This window comes from Rhinatrema bivittatum, chromosome 7 (genome assembly GCF_901001135.1).
Source record: "Rhinatrema bivittatum chromosome 7, aRhiBiv1.1, whole genome shotgun sequence".
NCBI classification, from domain to species: domain Eukaryota; kingdom Metazoa; phylum Chordata; class Amphibia; order Gymnophiona; family Rhinatrematidae; genus Rhinatrema; species Rhinatrema bivittatum.
Window position 1 is genome coordinate 35,776,565 of NC_042621.1, and position 26,462 is coordinate 35,803,026.

The 26,462-nt window shown below is 44.0% G+C and overlaps 1 protein-coding gene across 2 annotated transcripts in view; it reads right to left on the reverse strand.

The window, feature by feature from the left end:
- Positions 1-364: 364 nt before the first annotated feature.
- The window catches only part of KARS (lysyl-tRNA synthetase), a 58,124-nt gene continuing 32,026 nt past the window's right edge, over positions 365-26,462 (reverse strand). For both annotated transcript variants that reach the window (XM_029608247.1, XM_029608246.1), the window contains 9 exons: positions 25,330-25,455; positions 12,392-12,511; positions 11,025-11,187; positions 4,675-4,848; positions 2,934-3,019; positions 1,980-2,065; positions 1,372-1,498; positions 1,018-1,161; positions 365-582 (listed from right to left, as the gene is read on the reverse strand). In XM_029608247.1, coding sequence (XP_029464107.1) covers positions 496-582; positions 1,018-1,161; positions 1,372-1,498; positions 1,980-2,065; positions 2,934-3,019; positions 4,675-4,848; positions 11,025-11,187; positions 12,392-12,511; positions 25,330-25,455 — 1,113 coding nt within the window. In that variant the 3' untranslated portion in view covers positions 365-495. The remainder of the gene's footprint in view (positions 583-1,017; positions 1,162-1,371; positions 1,499-1,979; positions 2,066-2,933; positions 3,020-4,674; positions 4,849-11,024; positions 11,188-12,391; positions 12,512-25,329; positions 25,456-26,462) is intronic.

Sequence of the window (26,462 nt, forward strand, 5' to 3'; positions counted from 1 at the left end):
ATTTTTATTGAATGTTTGTTTGATCTATAGACCTAGTAAGTGTTTGATCTATAGACCTAGTAAGTGTATATTGTGGATGTAAAATTGTAAACTGCTTAGAACTGCTGATAAGTGGTCTAGCAGTATTTCAAATAAATAAATTATACTCAGAAGTAACTTCATTGGCCTCAGATCATTATTTGTCCAGTAAAAGATTAGCTATTTATAATCACTTTCCATGCATCTAAACATTTTTTCTAAATATGAAAGTGTTCATAATCTTTCAGCAATCACTTGTACAGCATTTTGAAAAATCCTTGGGCAAAATCTAAGTATAGTGTATACAAGTTTCAACACTAAGAGAGAAAATAAATAAGCAGAGAAATTATGTAATTTATATATTTACTCAGAAGTAAAAATATTAATATTTTTCTTATTGTTGCAAGGAAATCAGGTGTATCATAGTTGGTCTCATCTGTGGTGAATGCTCAGCAATCACAAGTTTGACAGTTCTTTTCACTCAGATGTGCCATCTGAGATTGTTTGTGACTGTGTCTCCTTCTTATTGTCTTCAGGTTTCATAGCAGGGAACAGCAGCACTTCCTATTAAAATAAAAATACTGTCTAAATTATCACAGCATTACATACCTAATGCACATGATCACAAATAATCTTTACAAAGTTGTACCTCAAACTTCTAAGCTGCAGCAGTACACAGTCTTGTGCGACTCCTCTGTACCAAAATGTCCCATATCTTGCTACAGCAGCAGTATATAGCACAGTAACTACTCAACACAGTGGTTCCCATAACACATTGTGTCTAGCCTCCCATGAGCTACAGGAACACACTAATTTGCCAGTACTGGAACATCAAAGTTGAAGTGCACTACTACATAAATGTAGTCTAATTCCTGAATATCAGGGTTCCCATGACGTGTTGCTGCAGCATAATGTATGGTTTAACTCCCCAATATGGAGGGTACTATGACCTACAGCAAGTTAGGTTGAATGCAAATTTCTATTATTTGGTGCATTTACCTTAATGTTGTTGGAATCTGTAAAGAACATTGCAAGCCTGTCAATACCCATCCCCCAACCTGCAGTTGGGGGCAGCCCATACTCCAGCGCAGTGCAGAAATTCTCATCTATAAACATGGCTTCATCATCACCAGCAGCTTTAGCCTAGAGAAAAATTATGGCATATGAGACCAGGCATCCAGCATGTGGTAAGCCAGGTAAAAGGGATATTTTGAAAGCAATAGCACATCACATTTAGAGTCATGCCTACATCTACCGTAGAGCCATCACTGATCCTAGCAAGCATGCATTGTGTTAATATGCAGTAACATGGTCCAGCATGCATATCTCATCCATTCACATCCACTCCCTTACTTTTGCCTGATCCTCAAAGAGCTCCCTCTGTTTGACAGGATCATTCAGTTCCGTGTACGCATTACACACTTCTTTCTTCATCACAAACAGCTCAAAACGTTCTGTTAGTCCCTTCTGGGAACGATGCCTACAAAACAATTGCAAAGTGATTGCTTTTCAAACAACTGTACAAGAGAGAAATGATCAAGTGAACTAAAAAAAAAAAAAAAAAAAAAAAAAAAGGTTGACATTACATCACACACAAAATATATCTAATTGCCACTGAACATCCTAGAACTGTGTGCTATGAGGCTTAGTGATTGGCATTCAGAAAGGTTCCTGTCTAACAGCATAACCTAACAACCTTTGGGAATGTGAGGGGTCTTTTTAAGAAGGAATTAATTTAAAGCATTTTAGCAGATTTTATTGGATTCACTGTTATGGATGATGTTTTATAGAGGATATGCTTGATTTTAGGTCATTTTTTGATTCTCGTGCTGTTTTGTGTTTTATTTTTTATATTATTTTGATTTATTGTACACCATTTTGATATTTATTGGAATATCAAATAAAATCTAAAATCTTTATTTCATCAGTAGAATAATTGGTAAAGAAGCAAATAGTCTTACCATTTGGCCAGAGGACTCATGATTTGAGGGTGGTCACAGATGAATGTCGGGTTAATGCACGTGACTTCCAAGAACTCGCCAACCAACTAAAAGCAAGAACCTAGAAAATGTTATATCCTGTGGCAGAAATTACTGATTATATCCACTATTACTAAACTATGAGGCAAGGGAGTGCTATAGAACAGAGCTGAATTACAGATCTGTTAGTACCAAGCTCCAAGAATATTACAGCTCATAGCGGAGTTACTAGTTTTAGCTGATGGTTGTGACCTAGATTTTTTTTTTTTTTTTTTTTTTGGAGGGAGGGGGTGTGGGGAAGAGGCAATTATGATGCATCTGTCAACTGACAGGTATAAATCACCACATTGCTCCCAATGTGATGCATGCCACCCTGGTCATGACACACTAGTCCAATCTAAATTTTTATATATACCAGAGTTTCTGGTTCACCAAAGGACCACCCAATGAACAAAATACATCATTAAATAAAAGTAAAATACAAATTCATAATAAATATAAATTAATACAATCCAAAGGCAAGATAAAATACAGTATTAATTTTTAATTTAAGAACTGTTCTTAACGAGATCAGACCTCATGTTTTCATGACTGCCAGCAGCTTGGAAGCCAAAAATATTAAAATGATTCACCTTGCAGACAAAACACACATTATATTTTCAGCTTTGTAATATTTCATGAAATTGTAAACAAGTATCTCCAATAAAGAGAATAACCTGACAGTGCCAACGTCACAATTCTGTAATTTTTCTCATAAGCACAATAACAAAACTCTGAAGCTGTAGGGAACTTGGGTGAAACTATTTCCTCCTCCTCCTCCAAAGCATTATGTTCATCATGTCTTCTAATATGTCTGCAGACTTTACAAACCAGTGTGTTTAAAAAAAAAAAAAAAAAGAAGAAAGAAACATTGCCCAAGCTTGATAACAACTTTACCTTGTCCAGGAGTCTGGCTATAGTTCTAGGCAGTGGGCACTCCACACCTTTCTCAACACAAATCTCATCCAGGAATTTACGAGTTTCTGTGTTCGGGAAAAAACTATGTTAACAAATAAGGCAAGAAATATATGCGCTGTCCCAATATTGAGCACAGAGCAATGGGAATACACCTGCAATAAAACCCCTCCAGTGTCCATCTGCACAGGTCCCAACTGTATCAGGATGGAATGGCAAACACACTGGGATTTTCATAGTAACCCCCCCACACAGTATAAAGAGTTTCAGTCACCTGGTTAAGTCATTACTGTTCTCAGTCTCACACACTTCTAAGATTCTCCATTAACAGTCTTCAGATCTAAACTTGAAATCCAGCTCAATCTAGCCTTTCCTTCAACCTGCACGTTTTTCACTTCTCAATTATCTCTACCATTGTCTAAGATAGAAGTGGGCAAACCTGGTCCCTCAAGGGCTACCAACTGGCCAGGTTGTCAGGATGTCCCGACAACCTAATTTGGTTGGTGGCCCTTAAGAACCAGAATTGCCCACCCCTAGTTTAAGAATATCTGCATAGTAACAAGTAACTTTAACTGGTATATTCAGTGGGACATGTCTTCGATTGAATATATCCTGCTAAAATCTATTGCTCATGGCTTACAAAATGCCAGTCTCCCCCTCCCACCACACCTAAATCTCATTACAAATTCCACCCTTCTACCTTCAAAATATATTGGTGTAAATCACCTAGAACTACCCAAAAGGTTACCACATGAAGAGCAGAAGGAACAGAGGATCTATCTCCTTCCACCTGCTTAATGATCCATAGCTGCATCATCTTCTCAATAGCTGGGATTCCTATCGATGGCTTCTGCTGTAATTTCCTACTCTAAACTCTGTATTCTGAGGGATTCCACCATGCACCACATCCTACTAAACAACTCTGGAGAAAACTCCTCACACAGCCCTCAAGAGCATCTTTTGTGGGACCTTTCACTTCCACTCTACAGAAGAGTTAAGAGTGACACCTCAGCCAGGAGGCTTACAAAATAATGGACTCCTCCCAGCCTGTCAAGATCTGAAAGGATTTTTCTGACTCATTTTCATCAACTGCATTCTTTGTAAGTTGCAATACTTTTAACTGGACCAAAACAGATATAAACCCTTCCTTCAGTCTTCCAGTCACATCAAAGAATGGATCAATGAGTTCTTGAAAGTTCGTGTACTACTGTACTGTTGGATTATGCTGTCAATCCAAAACAGATCGCAATCTACATTCAGTTTTCTCCGGCACCAATATGGCTGCTAGAACTCTGCACATCAACTGCAAATGATTTGAACCAGCAAAACTTCAGTCAAGAGTCAGGACATTATTTATAGCGCCTGACATTACAGAAAATCTCTCAATTAATTAAAACTGGGTCCTAAGCCCAGGTGTATGTAGCTAGGCTTTTTTCCTTGGCCCGAGACCTGTCTACAACATGCAAGAGGTTTTCTCTGAAGCTTAATGGTTGATTGTTTTCTTTCAGGGCCCAAGATCTTTCTGGCATATGCAACTAGTGAGTGCTCATACAGGTCAGCAGCTGCTGTAATATCTCTGGGACATATACATGCACTGCTGGTCTAGTTCTAGAGACATCTTACAGCAGTGCCACTGTAACTGCATTACAAAACAGCACCAGTTCCAGGAATGCACAGGACACAAGGTATAGGTCATCAGGAATATCAAAACACAGTCTCTTACCTTCTGTCTCAAATTGGTCAGGGGCAGGCAATGTTTTCCCCAGTGCTTTTTCAAGTTCTTGTACCATGCTAATTCTGCGAAAGGGAGGTGTGAAATCAATCTCATATGTCTGGCCATCTGGACCCTCCGGATGGTAAGCTATCTTGTAACTACCGGTGATTTGTTTCACCATCCCTGTAAGAGAGACAATGCTTGAGTACAGCAAGTGCTCTATTTATAAAATATACAGAAGAACTGGAAGAAAAAGTACAAAAAAGGAAAAGAAACCAAAAAGGGAGAAGTTAGAACTGATGCCCAAACATTGACATTTGCATTAATACTTTCTGTATTAGCAGAAATGCCCCATACATTAAGAACCCTAATAACCATACCCAATAAAGTTCTGTCAATAAATACCTTCTACTCAGGTGCTTCTGTTTACTCTGTTGCCACAGACCCTACTCAATCTCTACTCAAATCCTTCCTTAGGATGGTAACCATTATGGTGACACATGCAGTCTACTGACTAGCTTTTGCAGGCACCTCACCACTCCCTCCCTTTGCGCCTCTCTCCTTCCATCATGTCCTGAATGTGGCATCCAAAGAAGACCAGATTTATATTCTGTAATGCTTGAAGAATGTATGCAGAGAACAATGACATCTGCTTGCAAATGTCAACCACTAAAGCTTGTGCTCCTCTCAGCTAATGATGAAGCTGCTGCCCTTGTCAAATGAGCTTTGATTAAATGTGGAACAATAACTTTCTCTGCTTTGCAGGCTGCAGATATGCAGTTCCTTATCTATCCAGATGCAGGTTGGCCTCTTTATCCAAAACCATAAAGAATAATCTTCCTAATGTTCTAAAATCTTGTGTTCTGTCCAAATAAACGTTAACAAAAATACTAAGTGATATCTTTTTAAGGACTAACTAAATACATTTCTTGACTTTTGTTCTGTTCAAATAAAACTTTAATGTTTTTCCCGATACCAAGACTGCAGTTCTTCTGATTAATGTAAACTGATAAATTAACCTTGGGTATAAAATAAGACAGTTCTTAAGAAATTGAATTAAAAAGGTTCAATGACAGGATTTATGCATATATTTCACATATTCTTGCTGAGCAGATTGTGACAATTTAATAGTCAGGATATAATGAAACAGAATTCAATGGCTCAAACAGATATCTTAAGAACATAAAACACGCTGTACTGAGTCAGACCATGGTCCATCGAGCTCAGTATCCTGTCTCTGACAGTGGCCGGACCAGGTCACACATACATGGCAGATTCCAAAAACTAGATCTATTTTTTGTTACTCACTTCCCATGGAAAACAATGTTTTCCCTAATCTACTTTGCTAATAATGTTCACCAGGAACTTGTCCAAACCTCTTTTAAAGCCAGTTATGCTAATCGACTGAATCACATCTTCTGGCAGCAAATTCACAGCTTGATTGTACAGGGAAATACCTACTGTACCTGTATATAATCCACTTTGAAGTGTCGAAAAAAGTGGAATATAAATCAAATAGAGTGAAAAAGTACTTTCTATGAATTGTATTAAATCTGCTGATTACTAGTTTCATGGGGGGATCCCCCTTGCTTTAGTATAATTTGAAAGGGTAAATAACTGTCCTTTATTTATCCAATTCACCCTACTCATAACTTTATAAACTTATTTACTCGCCTCAAGGAGAACCTGCAAGGTGACAATCACCACAATTGTACAAAATAGTATATCATATATCATTAAATCATACCACATTCTAAAAACAAACACATTACATACATAAGACATAGTTCTAAAACATTACTTAAAATAAAATCTCTAAAAATGCCAACCTGCCCAACCATAACCTCTATCAGGTCCGCTTTTGAGCTGTCTATTCCAAGCTAAGAGCTCTAACATGTAATAAAGGACCATCATAACACCTGCACACAGGTTTCAAAATGTCCACTTTAATGTTATGGGTCTTACCTATTCATTGGTCCATACAGTTCAAATCAAAATCATTGACTATATTTTTCATTTTTTAAATTGTTGAACAGCCCTAACCTCTTTAGCCTTTCCTCATAGGGGAAGCATTCTATCCCTTTTATCACTGACTATAGCTTTCATTATTTTTAAACTGCATATAAAATGAAGAGCTACTTCTCTTCATTTAAAAACGCCAGACGTGATATGTTTCGTTCTGCTGTATCAGGGCATGTTTATGCTGCAAATCGCTCAACTGTGTACACGAAGCTACATCTTCCATTTAAATACATCCGAGGAGCACAAACGAAAACATTTTAACACAACATAAAAGTCCAAAATGATATTTTTATCATCTTGTGTCACTATTAACTCACTTTTTTTTTTTTTTTAACCAATCTCATTCTTAAATATGAAGCCAGTCTTAGTAGCACTGCCAACCGCCATACTTATTTAAAACACCACCACTCCCTTATCAGTAATGTACAATCCCCATGGATAAATGCCATCATGAAAATACACTCTCCAGCGAGATCACTCTGCCCAGCAAACCAAACTCTGATGGATATTCCCTCCCTTAAAATAGCACGTCTTAAGGGAGTGCTCTTCCACCTGAGCGGCCACTTAAAAGACGGGCTCTCCTCCTCGAAACTTAAAACTGCTCACAAGAAGTCACGTGATGTGATGAGCTGAGAAGAAGCATCGTTCTGAGCTCTGGGCACCAGCCACCTTTAATCTGCCTGAATCGCAGCCATCAGGGCCAATACCATCTGGATTTTCTAAAATACCTCTCTCGCATATGTCCATAGACAAATATATGCATAAATCACCGCTAATAATGGCTCTTAAAGGGGGAAGGAAAGACAAAGAAAAACTGAGGCCTGCACCAGAGAGGCTTGCTGTGGAGCATGGGGAACCAGGGGAAGCACCTCCCTCCACAGCTACGCTGGAAGCTCTTACAGCAAAAAAGTTACAGCAGCGGTGGTGGCCGCTCTGGATGCCAAATTAGACAATATCTCGTCCCAGAGATTTCAGGATTACAGAACTCCATGGAAGAATTAGCAGCGAGAATAGATGCCATAGAGGGCCAAGTCTCTCTCCTAGAAGATGATTCAAACACGGCTACGAGGCAATTAGCCACGCTGGAAGCACAGGTCAAATCTTTATCGAGACAAAATCGACGATCTGGAGAATAGATCCAGGCATAATAATTTAAGATTTACTGGCCTACCAGAATCGATTGCTGAAGCGAACTTAAGTGAAGTACTGGAAAAATGGCTACCTGAGGCTCTGGCAATGGAGCCGCATGGCATGCCAATACAGACAGAGAGAGAGAGCACACTGGCTGGGCACAAAGGCTGGACGATTCGCGACCCAGAATTGTAATTCCCCGGTTCTTAAATGGAGTCCATAAACAAGATATTTTAAAATACCCACAATGGCATGAGATTACCTATCAGGGCAATCTGGTGAGGCTTTTTCAGGACACCTCTGTCTCTCAGTCGCAAGCTATTTTCCTCCGTCTGCTCTGCTTTGGTGGCGAAACAGGTCAGATTCGCGCTTCAATTTCCAGTCAAACTAAAGATATGGCATGCAAATTCCATCCATTTTTATGAGGACCCAAGCACAAGCGAAGAAATTTTTGGAAGATTTGGCCTGAAACACACGGGACTCAGACGAGATACGACAAGTCATGACAGACTTCAAAATTAAGTTGCATCCAGATTATTAAATATGGCCCTTCATGCTTTCCTTTTCTCTCTTTCCCAAATAGACGGCAAACATGTTTAATTTAATTTAGTTCCCAACTGTTAGGGCACAACAGGGACAATAATGTTTCTTGGCACCCCCCGACGTCACCATCGCCGCAGCAAAAGCGCTGCCGACGTTAGCACACACCAGGAAATGAGACGCGGAGTACTTCACCTGTGCATCTGAATAACACTAGCACCGGGAAACCATCAACAAGCGCCCCCTCTTCACTGGATTGAATGAGGTCGTGGATATTTTCAAGCTTCGGTAAGCCGCACCCTCAGTGCTCAAGAAACGTGCATCCCGATCCTCGACCTTTGACCTCACACAGCGAGGTGCAACAGAACTGCTTAGTGAGGATTTATACCGCTGGGATGCCTAAGGAAATCGCAACGAGAGTCTGACAAACCGGATGCTATCCCCCCCTGGAGATGACGGTGAGCTAAGCCAAATACCGGCGCTGCAGCATTATTTTCTCAGTGACGTGTCAGCAAATTCGGGGTGCTCGGATGGTGATATGACTTTATGTGCTGGACGGCAGACTGCTTACCCGGACCAGCGATAAAGACTATGGTACTCATCATATACCTCCCAAACGTCAAGTAAGGTGGTGTTAGCCGGCAAGAATGGGTCCAACTCGGGAACTGACTTTGTTCGAACACGTGGTACGGACGTTAAAGAAAAAAAAAAGAAGATCTGGACATCAGGCAATAGATACATGAAACAAAGTATAATCATATAGGTGGATGGGTGCCCACACATCCGAAATGTACCTCCCCTTTCTATGGGTCCACAGCCCATAGTGAAGAAGTTCAAAAGGGTGAACAAGGGTAGAAGGGGAGGGAGAGGGAGAGCAAGGGTGGGCAAAGCTCCAGACACCCGGTATCTCCATACTGGCTTAGGAAATGGTAATTTTACACAGTCCGATTATAATTGGTCACCGGGCATTATTTCTCATGACCCTTTTTCTTTCAGCTATAGGCACTGTATACTCCTGAGTTCAGACTGGGAAACTCGGGGTTGGGAATGTTTATGTTATCAAAACGGTCCATTGCCCTTGATGGTCGACCCTGGGTGAGCACCTATGAAAGGTATCTTTGAATGTTAACAGCCTAGGAACTCCAATTAAAACAGCAAAAATCTTCCAGTTCCTGAAGAGGCGAAAAGCACAATTGGCATGTCTCCAGGAAACTCACCTCTCAGAAGTGGAACATAGGAAATTAAAAAGGGACTGGGTTGGCTCTTGGTTTTTTTTCAAATGCATATTTGGTGGACCTGCCCCAAAGTAGTACTTTTTTGGGACAAGATCAGGAGTTGGCTAGCCAACTTAGAGGTGGGAGAGCCTTTAACCATTAAAAACGCTCTGTTAAACAAACCTGTGGAGAAGCTCAGCAAAGCCCAAACATACATTTAGCTTTGCAGGTCTATATTGCTGCACGTTGTGAATTAGCGAGGGCATGGAAGCAACCTGAACCTCCGTCACTAGCGGCTGTAATGCATAGGCTCTTTTCACACTATTGAATGGCATATCTCATGGCTGTGAAACGTGCCAGGGTAGCAGCTTTCCGTGAAATAGGGAACCTGATGAAAGAGTGGTTAAAAAGTTACGGATTAGAGGGATAACTGGAATATTGCATTAATTTCAATTGTTTTCATTTGTTACCTTCACCCTAGAATACCACCCCAAAATTACAGTTACTGGGCAGCACTGACACAAGCTAGAAGGAACGCCAGGCTGAGATGCCCGAATATGACATGCCACACCCAGGGCAAGGCGTTTAGGTTTCTTCAGATAAGACTGTGCCAAAATAAGCGCCCAACTTGAATTCCGCTAGGACGCCTCAGGGAAGGTGCGTAAAAACAAGCGCACGCGTGCATATGCGAATAATAAGGCACGTGCGTGCACAAAGGGCACCCTGGTAGACACTCCTAAGCGCCTAACTAGGTGCACAACGGAACAGAAGGGGGCAGTATACGGTACGCGAAGGCGCCGCTGCAGCAAACCAGCCAAGCCTCGGAGTGGGGCCTAGTTGCAAGGGCTGCTCAACCTGTCAGGAGCTGGGAACGGCCTTCGAATCGCTCACTGAGCACAGAGACCGGAGGGAGGAATCCCTACTCAACTCTCCTCCGCTTCTCAAAAATTAAATTTTTTTTTTTTTTTTTTTAAACTTTACCTGAGCTCAGTCTGTCCCGGCTGAGTATAAGCACGGTCTCCAGCTGAGGGGGAGAGAGTATATACCTTCACCGCCGCACTCTGCTTCCTGCACCCACCTGCCTTTCAGCTTTTTTTTTTTTTTACAGCTAAGTCCACGCCAGCTGAAAAGCCAGCTACCGGACCAAGGCACTCATCTGAAAGACCATGGAAATCACCTCAGGAATTCTCAACTGGAGGAGGGACCTTAAGGGGTAAACAACTATTGACCTGGCTAAATGGCTTTAATAATTCTCACCCACCTTCAAAATGGATGCCACACTATCTACACAATTATTCCTTGCTAGATTTCTTCTAGCTGCTATTAATATGTGCATGATCAATTGAATGCTTTTTGTGACTGAGAATATTTTACATGAGCAGCCCCAGTATTATTTTGGGGTGCTGGTTTAATATAATTCACAACAAATATTAACTGAAATGACAAAAATACCTGAAAGAAGTTTCTCCGTGATCTCCATCAGATCATTATAGTCTGCATATGCCATGTAAAACTCACAGGTAGTAAACTCAGGGTTATGAGTCAAGTCAATTCCTTCATTCCTAAACTGTCGACCAATTTCATACACTCGATCAATACCTCCAACCACCAGCATCTAAAGAATAAAACAAACTTCACAGTGCGAAAAACAGAAATACAAACGCACACAAAAATAGCTTATCATGCAGTAGAACATATCATACGGGGTCAGACCAATGGTCCATCAAGCCTAGCATCCTGTTTCCAACAGTGGCCAATCCAGGCCATAAGAACCTGGCAAGTTCCCAAAAACTAAGTCTATTCCATGTTACTGTTGCTAGTAATAGCAGTGGCTATTCTCTAAGTGAACTTAATTAATAGCAGGTAATGGACTTCTCCTCCAAGAACTTATCCAATCCTTTTTTAAACACAGCTATACTAACTGCACTAACCACATCCTCTGGCAACAAATTCCAGAGTTTAATTGTGCGTTGAGTGAAGAAGAACTTTCTCCGATTAGTTTTAAATGTGCCCCATGCTAATTTCTTGGAGTGCCCCCTAGTCTTTCTACTATCCGAAAGAGTAAATAACCGATTCACATCTACCCGTTCTAGACCTCTCATGATTTTATACACCTCTATTATGATTGATAAAGACTCCCGCCACATATATACAAACAGCTTATTGTGCATGCATGATCCAGAAAGTGTGCGCGCATATGTATATATGTGGCGAGGGTCTTTTTGGATCACGCATGCACGATAAGCTGTGTGTGTGTATGTATATATACACATGGCAGTATTCTTTCTGGATTATGCATGCACTATAAAAATCCTACTACATATAGACACACAGTTATATAATGCATGCATAATCCAGAAAAAATCCCATCATACATATATACACAATCAGAGCTTATAGCGTACATGTGATCCAGAAAGACTACAGACACATATACACACAAAGCTTATAGTGCATGTATGATCCAGAAAGATCCCGCCACATATTTAGACCCAAAATTATTGTGCATGCATGATCCAGAAAGCCTCACTATATACATACATCTTATAATGCACTCATGATTAACGGAACATCCCGCCATATACATACAACTATTTCCTTTACATACCCTGAAACTCACTTTATTCTTTCATTCCCACCACACCCCCCCCCCCAAGACCCCCTCCCCCATTCCCACCATATGCCTAGAAATTCCTTTCCTCATTCCCAATCACTCACCTCATTCCAACAGAGTAGCCAGGACCACCTTCACCCATTCCCACCCCACACACGATTCCTGTTACTGGACGACCCCTGGCTGAAGCAACCTCTCCTCTCACCTTGTGGTAAAGTTCAGGAGCAATTCTCATATAAAGATTCATGTCCAGCTCATTGTGATAAGTAATGAATGGCTTAGCCACAGCACCTCCAGGAATAATGTTCATCATCGGAGTTTCAATCTGATGAGAAAAATCAACAGAAAATCATAGTAGTGAAAAAAAGCAACTCTGCATCTGTAATGATTTGCCGGCCGAGGGACACCCTCGTGACCAGGCTCATTTATCTACAATGCAGCAGGCCTCCTGGGGCTGAGACACCATCCAGAGTACCACAACGCCACAAGGAAGGATGCCGCTGCTTAGGCTGCATTGCTGTCCCAGCCTCCTTAGGCTCGCTCGTGCTACCTGCGGGTCTCAAAGAGCCTGAGGCAGGAAAGCTGATTCCAAAAGGTGAAGTGATTTCTGTGTTCCCTCAGATGGATGCCTTGGTCTAGTAATCACAAAACATATATTTCTACAAACAAAATGTTTCAAAGTTTCATATATGTCATTTTGAGGGCTGAATTAAAACCCCTAATTCAAGAACACAAACCACTAAGCGGCTAAGCTTAGCAGAAGATCAAGCAAAGTAAATCCAATGTTGTAAGTCTGACAAACATAAGCAATACACTAGCAAAAGTGACCGTTTGGTTTAAAAAGCAGCGCTGACTCGCAGCTTCAAAGTAACAATTCTTCAAAGGATTTACTTTGCTTGATCTTCTGCTAAGCTTAGCCGCTTAGTGGTTTTGTGTTCTTGAATTAGGGGTTTTAGTATAAAACAATTTTTATTAGTTTTCACCAAACAACCTAAGTGTACATAATCTAGGAGGGCGGTTACTTAACCCTCACCAAACAGAACCACACGTAAGGTATGAACAAATACTGTCTATCTTATCCCTTTCCCCCCCCAACATCCCCCCCTCTTCCCCCTTCCTTCCCCCCCCCCCTATACCTCCCAGAAGTCCGAACGTACAAATAGTCATATACATAAGAGGCTGTATAAAGAAACATAAAAGTCAATCTCTCAGATGCAGAAAGTCCACTCTAGGCATCCGGAACAGGGTAATCATTCAAAATCAAACTACGAGCACGATGTGGCAGAGCTTGGATATAAGGATCCCAGATCATCAGGAATTTCCGGCGTAGAGCGGGGAGCGCAGAGAGCTCATATCCTCCATCTGTAGCATACGATGTAAGTGATTGCGCCAAGCCCAAAAGGTAGGGCCCTCTGTGGCTCGCCACTGCAATAAAATCACCTTTTTCCCCCACTAAGCATGACTTACAAATAAGATGGCGCACACCCCGCTGAACCCGTAATCGGGGACCAAAATCAAAAAGAAAAAACAAAGGAGTAATGGGAAGAACTCCTCCCAACAATTCCATGAGATAAACAGCAATGCGTCCCCAGAACCTGCGAATGGGCGGACAGGCCCAAAAGGAATGAGGCAAGGTGCCCACTCCATGGGTACATTTAAGACAGGATGCGGAGGTGGTCAGTCCCATGCGAAAAACATTCTGGGGCGAGACATATGCCCGTCGAAAAAATTTAAATTGCATTTCACGATAATACATGTTCATCGTGAGGGTGGCGATCTTGGTAAAGCATGCTCGGAGGATGGGTACAGTGAGAACAAACAAACCATCACTATTCCAACGTTCTACCAATATGGGGTATGGTTCCTGTTTGACCAGCTCACGAAGTTGTTTATAATAATAGGATAGTGAGGGTGGCTTTTGGACATTAAATTTAAAGATCTTATCTAAGGTCAATGTAAATAAGTTACCTCTGTAAATTTTTACGCTACTATCCTTATTTCCTTCCTCTCCCAGTTCTACAACCTTGTTTTATTGTAACTTTTGCTTCCGTTGCATTTGTTAAAAGAACAGTTTTTGCACCCCCTGTTATATGTAAACCGGCATGATATGATCTTATCATGAATGCCGGTATAGAAAAACCTTAAATAAAAATAAAAATAAATAAGGTGGTTAATACCGCCAGTGAACGAGAATCCTCGGGTAGGGACTGTATATAATGTTTTAGTTGGAGATAACTAAACACCTGGCTCGGGGGGCTAAACGATATTGTTTTTGTAGATCCAAAAAGGATAGCAGTTGACAGTCATCATCGAGCACATGTCCTACATGGGTTATTCCTTTAGCTTTCCAGTGTCGGAAACCAGCTGTGTGGGTACCAGGGCTAAAGTCACTGTTACCCTCAAGAGGCAACAAAGGTGCACACCACCTAGGGATCTTCAACAATTTAGTAAGCTCCCGCCAGGCCAAGCGCACCGGGCGTATGGAGGGGGATTGGACAATCCAGGGTGAAAGACGTGAGCCAGGGGCCTGCAGCACATAAGTTAAGGCGAATGGCACTGTCAAAGCTTGTTCAGACTGGATAGGCACATAATGAGAACTACCCACTATCCAATCCCTAAGTAAACGGAGGTTCCCAGCCAAATTGTAGAGGCGGAGGTCTGGAACCCCCAGACCCCCGCCTCCCCACCGCTCCCTCAAGGCCGCCAGCGAGACTCTAGAACGACCCCCTCTCCACAGAAAGCGCCCCAACTCTCTGTCTACTAACTTTAGGTCTGCCCTCCGCAAGGTGATTGGCAGGTTGGGAAGCAGGACCATCTTGTAGAGATTCACTTGTCCACATAAAGAAAAAGGTAAATTGGTCCAAGTCCGCAAGAGATCGCGTGTGCATTTAAGCAAGGGGTCTATATTCAGAGAATATAACTGTGACGGTAAAATAGAAAGATAGACCCCAAGGTACCTTATGGATCCTTCAGCCCAATGTAAGGGAAAGTCCCCTATCCAACGTTCCCACAGGGTATCAGGGAAGGCCAGAGCTTCTGACTTATCGAGATTAAGGCGCAGACCGGCAAACCTACCAAAATCTAACAGCAGATCCATCAAAATGGACAACGATCGTTGAGGATTCGTCAAGAATACCATGATATCGTCAGCAAAGGCTGCATATTTAAAAACTTCGGTATGCATGCGAATCCCACGTATGGTAGGGGTAGCCAAGATAGCTATAAGCAAGGGTTCAAGATGTATCAGAAAAAGCAAGGGTGGGGGGCGCTGTCGAGCAGCCGATGAGAGCAGTCGCATAGCTGCTGAGTTCCACTCCCCAGGCAGCCCTCTTCCCGCTGAAATCCACGCAAACGCAGCAATTTTTTGCAAAAATCACCCGAACAACGTCCGCTTTTGAAGCCCTTACTGCAAATGATGGCCAAGAAGCGGAAAACCGCGGATTTGCGCCAATTTTCTTATGGCAAGATCGCCCTGGACCCGGAACAAGATGGCGGCCCCGATGGTCACGGCGCCGCGAGCGCGGATGAAAATTCTCAGGCCTTGCTTGATTCGGGCACCAGCAACCCGGCTGCCTCGGAGGGCACTCCCCTTACACGGGAGGAAGCCAGACAATGGTTCATTGAGCTTCGGGGAGATATGAAGCAGCACAAACGAGACATCATGGACTCTGTGGCTGAAGTGAAAGAGGGCCTAGCAGCCCTGGGGACCCGAGTGGATGAAATTGACATTCGAGTTGAGTCACACGGGGAGGCCCTAAATACTGTATATTCACAAGGGCTGTAACACAGTGCTGACCTCCTGGCGCTGCAAGAGAAAATCGAGGACCTGGAAAATAGAAACAGGCGCCATAATCTTCACATCCGGGGGGTTCTGGACACCACGGAGTTCACTGATGCCACCTTGGTGGCTCAGCAAATATGCCTGCATATCCTCACGGAACATAATACTGGCGCCACTGAGCCTTTGCCAGCACTCCCAGACATAATTCTGGATCGCGCACATAGGGCCTTGGGGCAGCGCAGGGACAAGCAGCCGCGGGACTTAGTTATCTGTTTCCACAGTTTCCAGCTAAAGGAGAGAGTTTATTCGGCTTCCCGCCTCATGAAGGAGATTATTTGGAAAAATCATCATGTCACCATCTTTCAAGACCTGGCCCCTGTCACGCTGCAAAAGAGATACGAGCTGCGGGAAGTGACCCTGGCCCTCAGAGACAAGAATATAAAATACCGGTGGACATTCCCCTTTGGGCTGCTTTTTCAAGTTCAGGGGGTGACTTACGAGATCAAAAATAAAGTGGAGGCGTTGGAGGCCTTCGCCAAGACACAGATTCCGGCGCCATTCCAGGCTCCCAAGATGGAGACTCCGGCGGACAGATTGGACACAGCTCCCAGATGGCAGCGCACGGATAAGGGAGGGAAGAGGCTGCGGAGACAGTCTGACCTTCGCCGTTCGCCACTGCAGGATCAAGGCTGAATTGTCAGGACTGGCAGCTTCAGCTCTGGGACTGTTTAATTTAGTGCAACTTTGCTCATTTATTGCAAATGTGAGCACTTGCCACCTGCTGCACATGTGGCAGGGAACAGTGGACACTCAGGTGCGTTTTGCGTTGGATTTCTTGTTGTTTTCTATAAGCTGTTACAGTTATAGGTAGTTATTCAGCTTACTTGTTTTCGCTCTGGTGTGTGGTGGGAGGGGGGGGGGGGGGGGGGGGGGGGGAGTGGTGCAACCTGGTGACTGTTGGGTGTCTGGTGTTCCAGGCCCCCATTTCATGTGCCCTGTGGACGACTGGATGGGCACAGTTGGATTGAAGGGTAACCAATCGGGAGTTCTAGACCTCCTTGGTATTTTGGGCTTGGGGAGGAGGTTTGGGGGGCTTTCACTTTTTCATCGTCATCTTTAGCGGGAGGGGGTATTTATCTCATAGTTCCGGATGACTCTAGCACACTGCTTAAGACATGGCTACCAAGCTCTTATCTCTTAACGTGAAGGGGTTGAATATCCCACGAAAGCGCTTGTTGCTCAAAAGGGAGCTTCAATAGCAGGGGGCGGGAATAGCATTTATCCAAGAGACGCATGTCAGAAGGCATCATGAACGCTTATTAGCTTTTCCTCAGTACCCTATTTCCTATTGGGCTGCCAGCACTAAGGAACAAAAATATGCGGGGGTGGGTATCTTATTCTCATCGACGTGTGTTCATGAGGAGTTATTTAAATTGATAGACCCTAATGGTAGATTTATTTTTTTGAAAATTAGGGTTGGTAAGAATATTCTCTCCTTACTAAATGTTTACTTTCTAAACACAGATCAGATGGCTTTTTTGACTCATATTGATGAGATATTACTGTTGCACTCCAAAGGGGATTTAATATTGGGGGGTGACTTCAATGCTACATTATCCCCCTCTTTGGACAGCAGCACAGGTGTTAGTGCTGCTCTCAGGTTTCGGTCCCAATGGCAAGGCTTTCTTGATAAATGGTGTGTGGTCGATATTTGGAGACAGAGGTACCCACACTCTCGTTCTTATTCCTTCTACTCACATCCCCATAGCACATATACTAGGATTGATTACTTCTTTGTTTCTGCACAGATGCAAAATAGGGTACGGAAAACAGAGATAGACCACATTACCTGGTCTGACCATGCCCCAATTTGGATAGAAGTTGATCTCCAGGATGCTGCCCCCGGGTACAGGCAGTGGAGACTCAATGAAGGCCTACTTAAAGATCGTGCTTTTGTTGCAAAGATTGAATCCCAGTTGCAGTTTTTTTTTCGGGAAAATCAGACGGGGGACACGAACCCCATGGTAATCTGGAAATGCTCTAAGGCTGTGATGAGGGGTCTCTTTATCTCTCGGGCAGCCTACTGCAATAGGACTCGGGAGGCAACCAGGCGCAGATTAATGGTAGACTTGGGGACCCTCACTGCACAACATAGTGCCACTTCCTCACCCTCGGTTTATCACCGCCTCCTCCAGATTAAGGACCAACTCCGTTCACTGGATGATGAGGCTATTAGCCATCATATGCTTTTGTTGAAACAGAAATTCTTTGAGGGAGGAAATAAAGTTGGGCGGTATTTGGCACAAAAATTGAGGGCTGCGAGGACCCAGGCGAACGTCGCTAAAATAGTTGCCTCTGGGGGTTCTACTCACACCACGTCTGATAGTATACGGCACGCTTTTACAGATTTTTACTCACATCTATACTCCTCAGATGGCACGATTTCTGAATCTGCCATTACTGACTATCTTGCATCTGTGCAATCACCTTCCCTGTCTGAATCCCAGCAGACTTTTCTTGACAAGCCTGTTGAGAATGACGAAGTGCTCGCTGCCATTAAACACTTGAAGTCCGGTAAGGCCCCCGGTCTCAATGGCTTTACCGGCGGTTATTATCGCAAATTTTCCCATCTCTTGGTGGGCCCCCTGACGGACGCCTTCAACTCCCTATTACAGGGGTCGTCCATTGGGTGAGACGCTAATACCGCCGGTATCACGGTGTTGCCTAAACTGGGCCATGATCCCACCAAGTGTAGTTCATTCCAACCCATCTCCTTAATAAATATCGACCTTAAAATTCTAGCTAGGGTACTGGCAGCCCGACTTAATGGGGTCTTACCATGTTTGGTACATAATGATCAGGTGGGTTTTGTGCCGGGTCGCTTAGCGGCGGACAATGTCCGGAGGATCGTGGATATTATTGACCTGGTGCATGCAGATGGGGTACCAGCTGTCCTTCTTTCTCTCGACGCAGAGAAGGCTTTTGATCTAGTGCACTGGCCCTTTCTCTTCCAGACGCTAAACACCATGGCTTTTGGCCCCTCTTTTGTGACGTGGATGGAAAAATTGTATGACCAGCCCTCAGCCCGAGTTAAGGTTAATGGCAGCTAATGCACACGTTTGCCATTCAGAGGGGTACTAGGCAGGGGTGCCCCTTGTCGCCCTTATTATTTGCACTTTTTCTCGAGCCTTTTACCACCAGTGTCCGCAAATCCCAGGGGATATTGGGAGTCCGGAAGGGGGATCACCATTTTAAGATATCATTGTTCGCGGATGATGTGATGCTCACTATTACCGACCCGGGGACCTTGGTCCCACAGGTCATGGTCGAATTAACACGCTTTACCTTAGTGTCCGGGTTGAAGGTTAATTATGACAAGTCGGAGATTCTTAACCTCACCCTGTCTCCCTCCGAGGTGCAGTCATTGGAGCGACAATTCCCGTTTAAATGGGCCACTACATCCCTTAAATATTTAGGTGTCCGACTAGGCTCCAAGAACAGTCAGTTGTATGCCTTAAACTATACCCCTTTAGAACAAACCCTCCATAAGGACTTACATAACTGGCAACATCAGATGAATTCTTGGTTGGGCAGGCTTGCCGTTACTAAAATGAATATCTTGCCTAGGCTCCTCTATTTCTTTACCACGATCCCTATCCTTTTGCCTACTACTGTCTTAAAAAAGTGGCAGCAAATGCTCTGCAGTTATATCTGGCGCAAGCGACCTCCAAGGGTAGCACGGACGACACTGTATAGGACCAAATTACAGGGGGGTGTCCAGCTCCCTAATTTGCTGTGGTATTACCTGGCGGCTCAGCTCCGGGCCCTGGTAGCCATTCACCGAACCTCTGACATCCCACAGTGGGTGTTATTGGAACAGGCCTTGGGTGGGGAGGGTTCCTCTATCTGCTATTCCCTGGCAACCACCTATGACTGGGGGAAAACTTGCATATTTACCCTTCGCTCTCCGCACCACTCTCCAAGTATGGCGCCAGTGGAAGGCCAGGCTGGTGGGGCCCGAACGGTATACTACTCTGACTCACCTACACACAGACACTGTTTATCCCCTTCGTGACACTTCAGCGACAGTTCAGCGGTGGCTGTCAGTGGGTATCATTAGACTGGCGCATGTACAGTCTCAAGGGACCTTGTTTACCTTTGAGCAGTTACGTAGCCGAAACAATCTAGGTGACGGGGACTTTTTGCACTATGTTAAACTTTACCATTTTGTCTGGCGGGGGACTCCGTGGGGGCACCCTAAAACTGACGGGTACTCTGTTCGAGACCTATTGTAAGCAAGCCTCTACTGTGCGGGGTGTCATCTCCAAAATATATGGTCTCTTTAATGGCCTATTGAAAGAAATCCCGCATCACCACACATTATGGGACCAGGATTTACCCTCCCCGCTAGAGGACACTGACTGGGATATTATATACTCCTTGGCCCATAAATGTTCCGTCTCGGCCAGTCTACAGGAAAACTGTTATAAATTAATTTACCGTTGGCACTACACACCGGAACGCCTTCATAAATTTCAGTCCACCATCTCTAACCAATGTTGGCGGGGTTGTGATCACATTGGTACCTATTTCCACATATGGTGGGCATGCCCTAAAGTGGCCTTAACTTGGAGGGCGGTCTTGGATTGGCTCACGGAGATGGTGCAGACGCCGGTGCTAGCTGACCCACAGCATGATCTTTTAGGTCTCCCCGTACCTAATCACAATAAAGATACACAAAAATTCTTGTTGCACGTTTTTATTGCAGTCCGTACAGAGATTGCCTATTTCTGGAAACAAGCGAACACACCCAGTTTGGCTAGAATCCAGCATAGGCTTCACACAATATTACCAACTTAGCAGACTCACTGTGGTACACAGGGATCGTTTGGTGGTGTTTGAGCGGGTGTGGGGCTGTTATAATCAGTGGCTCACTCTGCAACAACGACCCACATAACTGTTGTTCACAGTGTGGGCGGTCTCGGCCGGGAACCTGTCAGCCTTTTTTGGTGGTCTTTCTCTTCTGGTTTTTTATGTCTACTGGGCCTTCTTCCGATACATGTCTTTCCACCCTTTGCAGAATTTTTAGCCTGCCAGAGCTAGATTTATCCTGTCCTGTCCTTGCTGTTAATGATATACTTCTATCTCTAGCGTGGATATGCTTCACTTCCTCTCTGTGACTAGATTGTTTCCCAACCTTTCCAAGCTAGCTACACACTCCCGGTTGTGTTAGGGGGGGTGGGGGGTGGGCAGATTGGGGTGCATATATCTTTACAAAACTTTGGTTAATCACCTATCATTAGTTCTGCCAGTATTGCTGCATTTATATGTATGTTGCTATTACTATGGCATACTCATTGTGCTGCGTTATATTCTATGTTATTTATGCTACTGTTCTGTATTTCTGCTTTGTCTTGATTACCAATAAAAAACTTTTATACACAAAAAAAGAAAAAGCAAGGGTGAAAGTGGGCATCCCTGACGGGTGCCCCAGGCAATGGTAAGTACCTCAGAACCAGACCCATTAGCCACAATTATAGCTGTAGGATCCTTGTACAACAATTGGATAGCTGTAAAGAACATACCGGCAAAGCCCATTCTCTGCATGATATTTATTTTTATTTATTTATTAAGGCTTTTATATACTGAATTTCTTGATACAAATCAAATCAATTCGGTTTACAATGAACTAAGTAGAATATACAATTAACCCATCAACAAGAGATACAGAGCATACAGTTACATTATAACAAGGAAGCCTTAACTTGGAGTAGGAAAATAAAGAAGGGGTGAACGGAGCAATAAATATATAAAGTGCAATAAAATAGAATAAATACTATATACAGTGGAGGGGGCTAGGAGCCAACCTCCTATATAGAACAGATAACCCCAGTCCACCCTATCAAACGCTTTTTCCGCGTCAAAGCTGATCAGGAGGGAGGGATCTTGCATAGCTTGACTCATTTCAAGGGCGGCCACAATCTTTCGAATATTATTAAGCGTATATCTATGGCGAACAAAACCCACCTGATTGGGACCAATCAGAGAGGGAAGGACAGCTGCCAACCGCTCTGCTAAGATCTTTGCCAACAACTTCTGATCAGCATTGAGGAGAGATATTGGCCTGTACGATGTCACAGACTGTGCATTCCTCCCTGGCTTACCAATAAGCGTGATATGGGCCCGATTAACATGCAAGGGATAGGCGCCTGCAGTAATTAATGCAGAGAACACCTTAGTGAGCACCGGGCTGAGGGGGTCAATCAGGCACTTATAAAATTCGGCGGTATAGCCATCGGGGCCAGGAGCCTTAAAGCGCTTTGCACTTTTAAATCGCCAATTGTACTTCATCTACCTCCAAAGGTCTGTTTAACCAGGTTTGTTGAGCAATAGTGAGGCACGGCAAGTTAAGTCGGTCACAAAATCGGTCACAGGCAGCCTGACTCCACCCCTCAGAATCATAAAGATTCGAGAAGAACGTATGGAATTGGGAAAGAATATCCTTAGTGGCAGTAACTACAGGACCCTGAGCCGTTTGGATAGCAGCGACATGATTGGATCTGCGTCTGGTCTTGATTAAGTTATGAAGAAGCTTCCCCGATTTATTCCCATATTGGTAGAGATGGAATTGATAGTACAGCAAACTTTTTTTTGCTCTTTGATGGAGCAAGGAATTAATAGCGCCTTGGAGAACCCTGTAGTGCTCTCTATCAGAAGGCCGATTATGTGTAGTCAAAGATACCCGTGCCGCTGTCATTTGAGTAGATAGTAAGAGAAGTCGCTTATCTAGCGACTTACATCGATAGGATAAGTAAGAAATGATGTCTCCTCTAATGACAGATTTGGCGGTATACCAAAAGAGAATAGGATCTGACTCATGCTGTGCATTTAGACTGCGGTAATCTTGCCATTTAGCCCATTATATAGGCCTGGAATTGAGCATCATCTGCTAGAAAATATGGGTATCGCCACAATCTTTGAGCCTCCCCACCTGGGGAAAGGTGCAGATCCAACCATATCGGCGCATGATCCGACAGAAATATCCCATCCATACTAGCATCCCCCAACAAGGAAAATTGACTGTCACTGACAAAGCGATAGTCCAACCTGGACCAGGTATCATGAGCCCGAGAAAGGTGTGTAAACGTCCGTTCAGTGGGATGAAGGACCCTCCAAGCGTCCACCAAATGTAGCGACCGCTCCAGGTCCTGCAAACCAACACTAGCTTTGGTGTCCCTAGGAGTAGCCTTGGATTTGTCTAAATGAACATCTCTAATAGCATTAAAGTCCCCTCCCAAGATTATACAGTCATCCACATAGGGCATTAGGAGACCTTGTATATTACGAAAAAATTGGGGATGGTATACATTGGGCGCATAGATATTACAGAAGATTATAGTCCTATTGAATTAGGGGTTTTAATTCAGCCCTCAAAATGATATATATGAAACTCTGAAACATTTTGTTGTAGAAATATATGTTTTGTGATTACTAGACCAAGGCATTCATCTGAGGGAACACAGAAATCACTTCACCTTTTGGAAATCACCGCAGGAGAGCGGAGCGAATGAAATATCCTTAATTCTCCTTCTTCAAAATGAAGCAATCCCCAGAATGGAGATGCAAGACCACCATCTGCTGGAGACTGAGAATACTGGTGGGCTGTCACTACAGGAGTATATATGCTGTGACGTCAGTTTGCTGGTAGAGGTGCATAACCCACTTGTTCTGGATTCATCTGACTGGACGCTAAGAAGTCCCCTTTTGAATCATACTTCCTGAAGACAACAACTCTTTTCCCTGAAAGGGTGTTGAGCATAACCAACACCAGAGTTGGGGAAAATAGGCTCCTCTTCCTCATCTGACTCCTAGTGCAGACCAAAAGAGTTCACTGTTCTTTTCTGAAGAGCCCCCGAGTCCCCCTCAACAGGATTTAAAGACTGAAGGACATAGGCATATTCCTGCACCGCAGGAGCAACTTTCAAAATGGCTGCTGTTCTTTATCTCACTGCTCCCTCTGAGAGGCAGAAAAAGACAGTTGAGAACGCTTTCCACTCTGAAGAATCGTCAATAACCAAAAGAGGGGAAACCAGCCCAAACAAAGCTTCAAAACCAGGGCCTGTTTGTCCATCTGAATTCTCCCCCACTGGGAGAAAAGAAAAAAAAATATAAAATGGCTCCAACCAAATGTCCCAAGATAGACCCAGGCAAGGGATGTGGCAGGTAGGGGGTCCCCCGAACAACCTGCCACATCCCTGATGCAGTTGTGGCCGAAATCCAATGCGATGTTCTGTGCTGACCTCCTCAGACAGAGTTTTGAATTCCTGTGCATAACGGGAGCTGCCCTAGATCAGGAACCATGCAGCCACCACAATCCCACTTGACACCCCACATGCGGCTTCCCTAGCTGGCCCGCCCATCTTTCCCGTACCCTGTGGGGGACATCACAGCACCAGAGCTACACAGCTGTAGCAACAGGCTGACACTCTCCACTCTGACCTCCTCAGGCAGGGACCGAACCTTCCTGAGTGCAGCAGAAGAGACCACCAAGCAAGAGCAACGTGATTGTAAAACACCTCCTCGGGTAGGAATCTTAATTCCTACAACCAAGCAGGGACCACCACAAAGCCGGAGTCAAGCTTCTAAAGCAAACTAGCTTGCCATGTTCACTGCCCCCTTCCTCATCCAACAAAGACAGGTCTCTGATTCAACCACGCACTACAGAGAACGCTGCTGCTCGCCAGCCATGCCCTCCTCCTTTTCCTCCCTCTGCTCTGTGGAAAACTTTCTTGTAAAGAAATTAGCCACCCCAGAAAAATAAAAAAAGGGCATACCTTCCTGAGAAAGACGATCCAGTCATGGAGGGGGAGGGGAGATAGTGAGCCAGCCCCACTAGCTTTCAGGCTCCCCACCCAGTAAATGGAAGCAAGCAATGCAAAGCATCACTAAACCCCTTCACAACCAGGATAGCAGCCCATAAAGGACCTAGCCATCCCCAGAAGCAACCTGTCCACCAGATGTCTAACTGCCGGATTTTGCACCTCTACCATCTGCTGGAGACACAGAAATACTGAGGGACTGCTGGTGATGCACTGACTTGAGTAACACAGCCTCAGCAAAGCTCTGTCTCCATCTGCTGGCATGGGAGAAAAACCTATGCATCTGGACTGATCTGGGGACACTCAGGAATATTAATTTATAGACATTTAATACAAAGAATGTAAATAATGCCACAAAAAATGAGACTGTGTAAAACAGAATACTATGAATTTATATTTACATAGTGTTCTTTGTGCAGAAATTTATGTAATGGGAGCTAAGGGTTTATGAAGCCAAAGAAAGAACTGGTCAACAAGCTTCACCTCGAGAAATCCAAGCTCATCCAAGAACTGACGCAGGTAAGTAATCATTTTGGAACGGACGATAAACTTCTGACGCACAAAATCATTCAGAATCAAATCCAGATATCTTTGACGAAAGCGGGTTTCCTAAAAGAGATAAAATACCACATTCAGACTTTTCTGGATAAAAACTGATGAAATCTGAAAGATGTTACTCATTATTTCCCTGCCTGGCCTTCTGCTCTTTCAACAGCAGACATTTCCAAGGCAGCACAGATAAGGAAAAGTCATATTGCCTTATCTACTAGTTTGGTTAGTTTTAGTTTCAAGTATTTAAATATGATATACTGCCATTTAAAAACATCTGAAAGCAATTCAAAAGATAATAAAAAACAATAAGCACATTAATAATCAAATATTATGAACATAGTAACATAATATAAAAAAGCTTATAAAAAATAAATAAATTAAGCAATTACACAAACGATACTAAAACAAAAATCACATTACTACTCCAGCAGTCTGCTCATATTTGTTTTATAATGCCTGAAGGGAGTACAATATTAGGATGCCAACAACGAATGTCTAAAATGAGTTTTTCCACTCTCCATATAAGAATCTACCACTCCCCCAAGAGACGGGCCAATACAGTAAGGGGCGGATTTTCAGAGCCCTGCTCGCCTAAATCCGCCTAAATCCGTGCGGATTTAGGCGAGCAGGGCCCTGCGCGCGCGGTGCGCCTATGTTCAATAGGCCTACCGGCGCGCGCAGGGGGGTGTGTCGGCAGCATTTTGGGGGCGGGCCCGGGGGCGTGGCCGCGCCCTCCGGACCCGCCCCCAGGTCGTGTCCCAGCGCTGGCGCGCGGGGATTTACGCCTCCCTCTGGGAGGCGTAAATCCCCCGACAAAGGTAAGGAGGGGGTTTAGACAGGGCCGGGCGGGTGGGTTAGGTAGAGGAAGGGAGGGGAAGGTGAGGGAGGGCGTTAGAGGATTCCCTCCGAGGCCGCTCCGATTTCGGAGCGGCCTCGGAGGGAATGGGGTAGGCTGCGCGGCTCGGCACGCGCCGGCTATACCGAATCGATAGCCTTGCGCACGCCGATCCAGGATTTTAGCGGCTACGCGCGTATCTACTAAAATCCCGCATACTTTTGCTGGC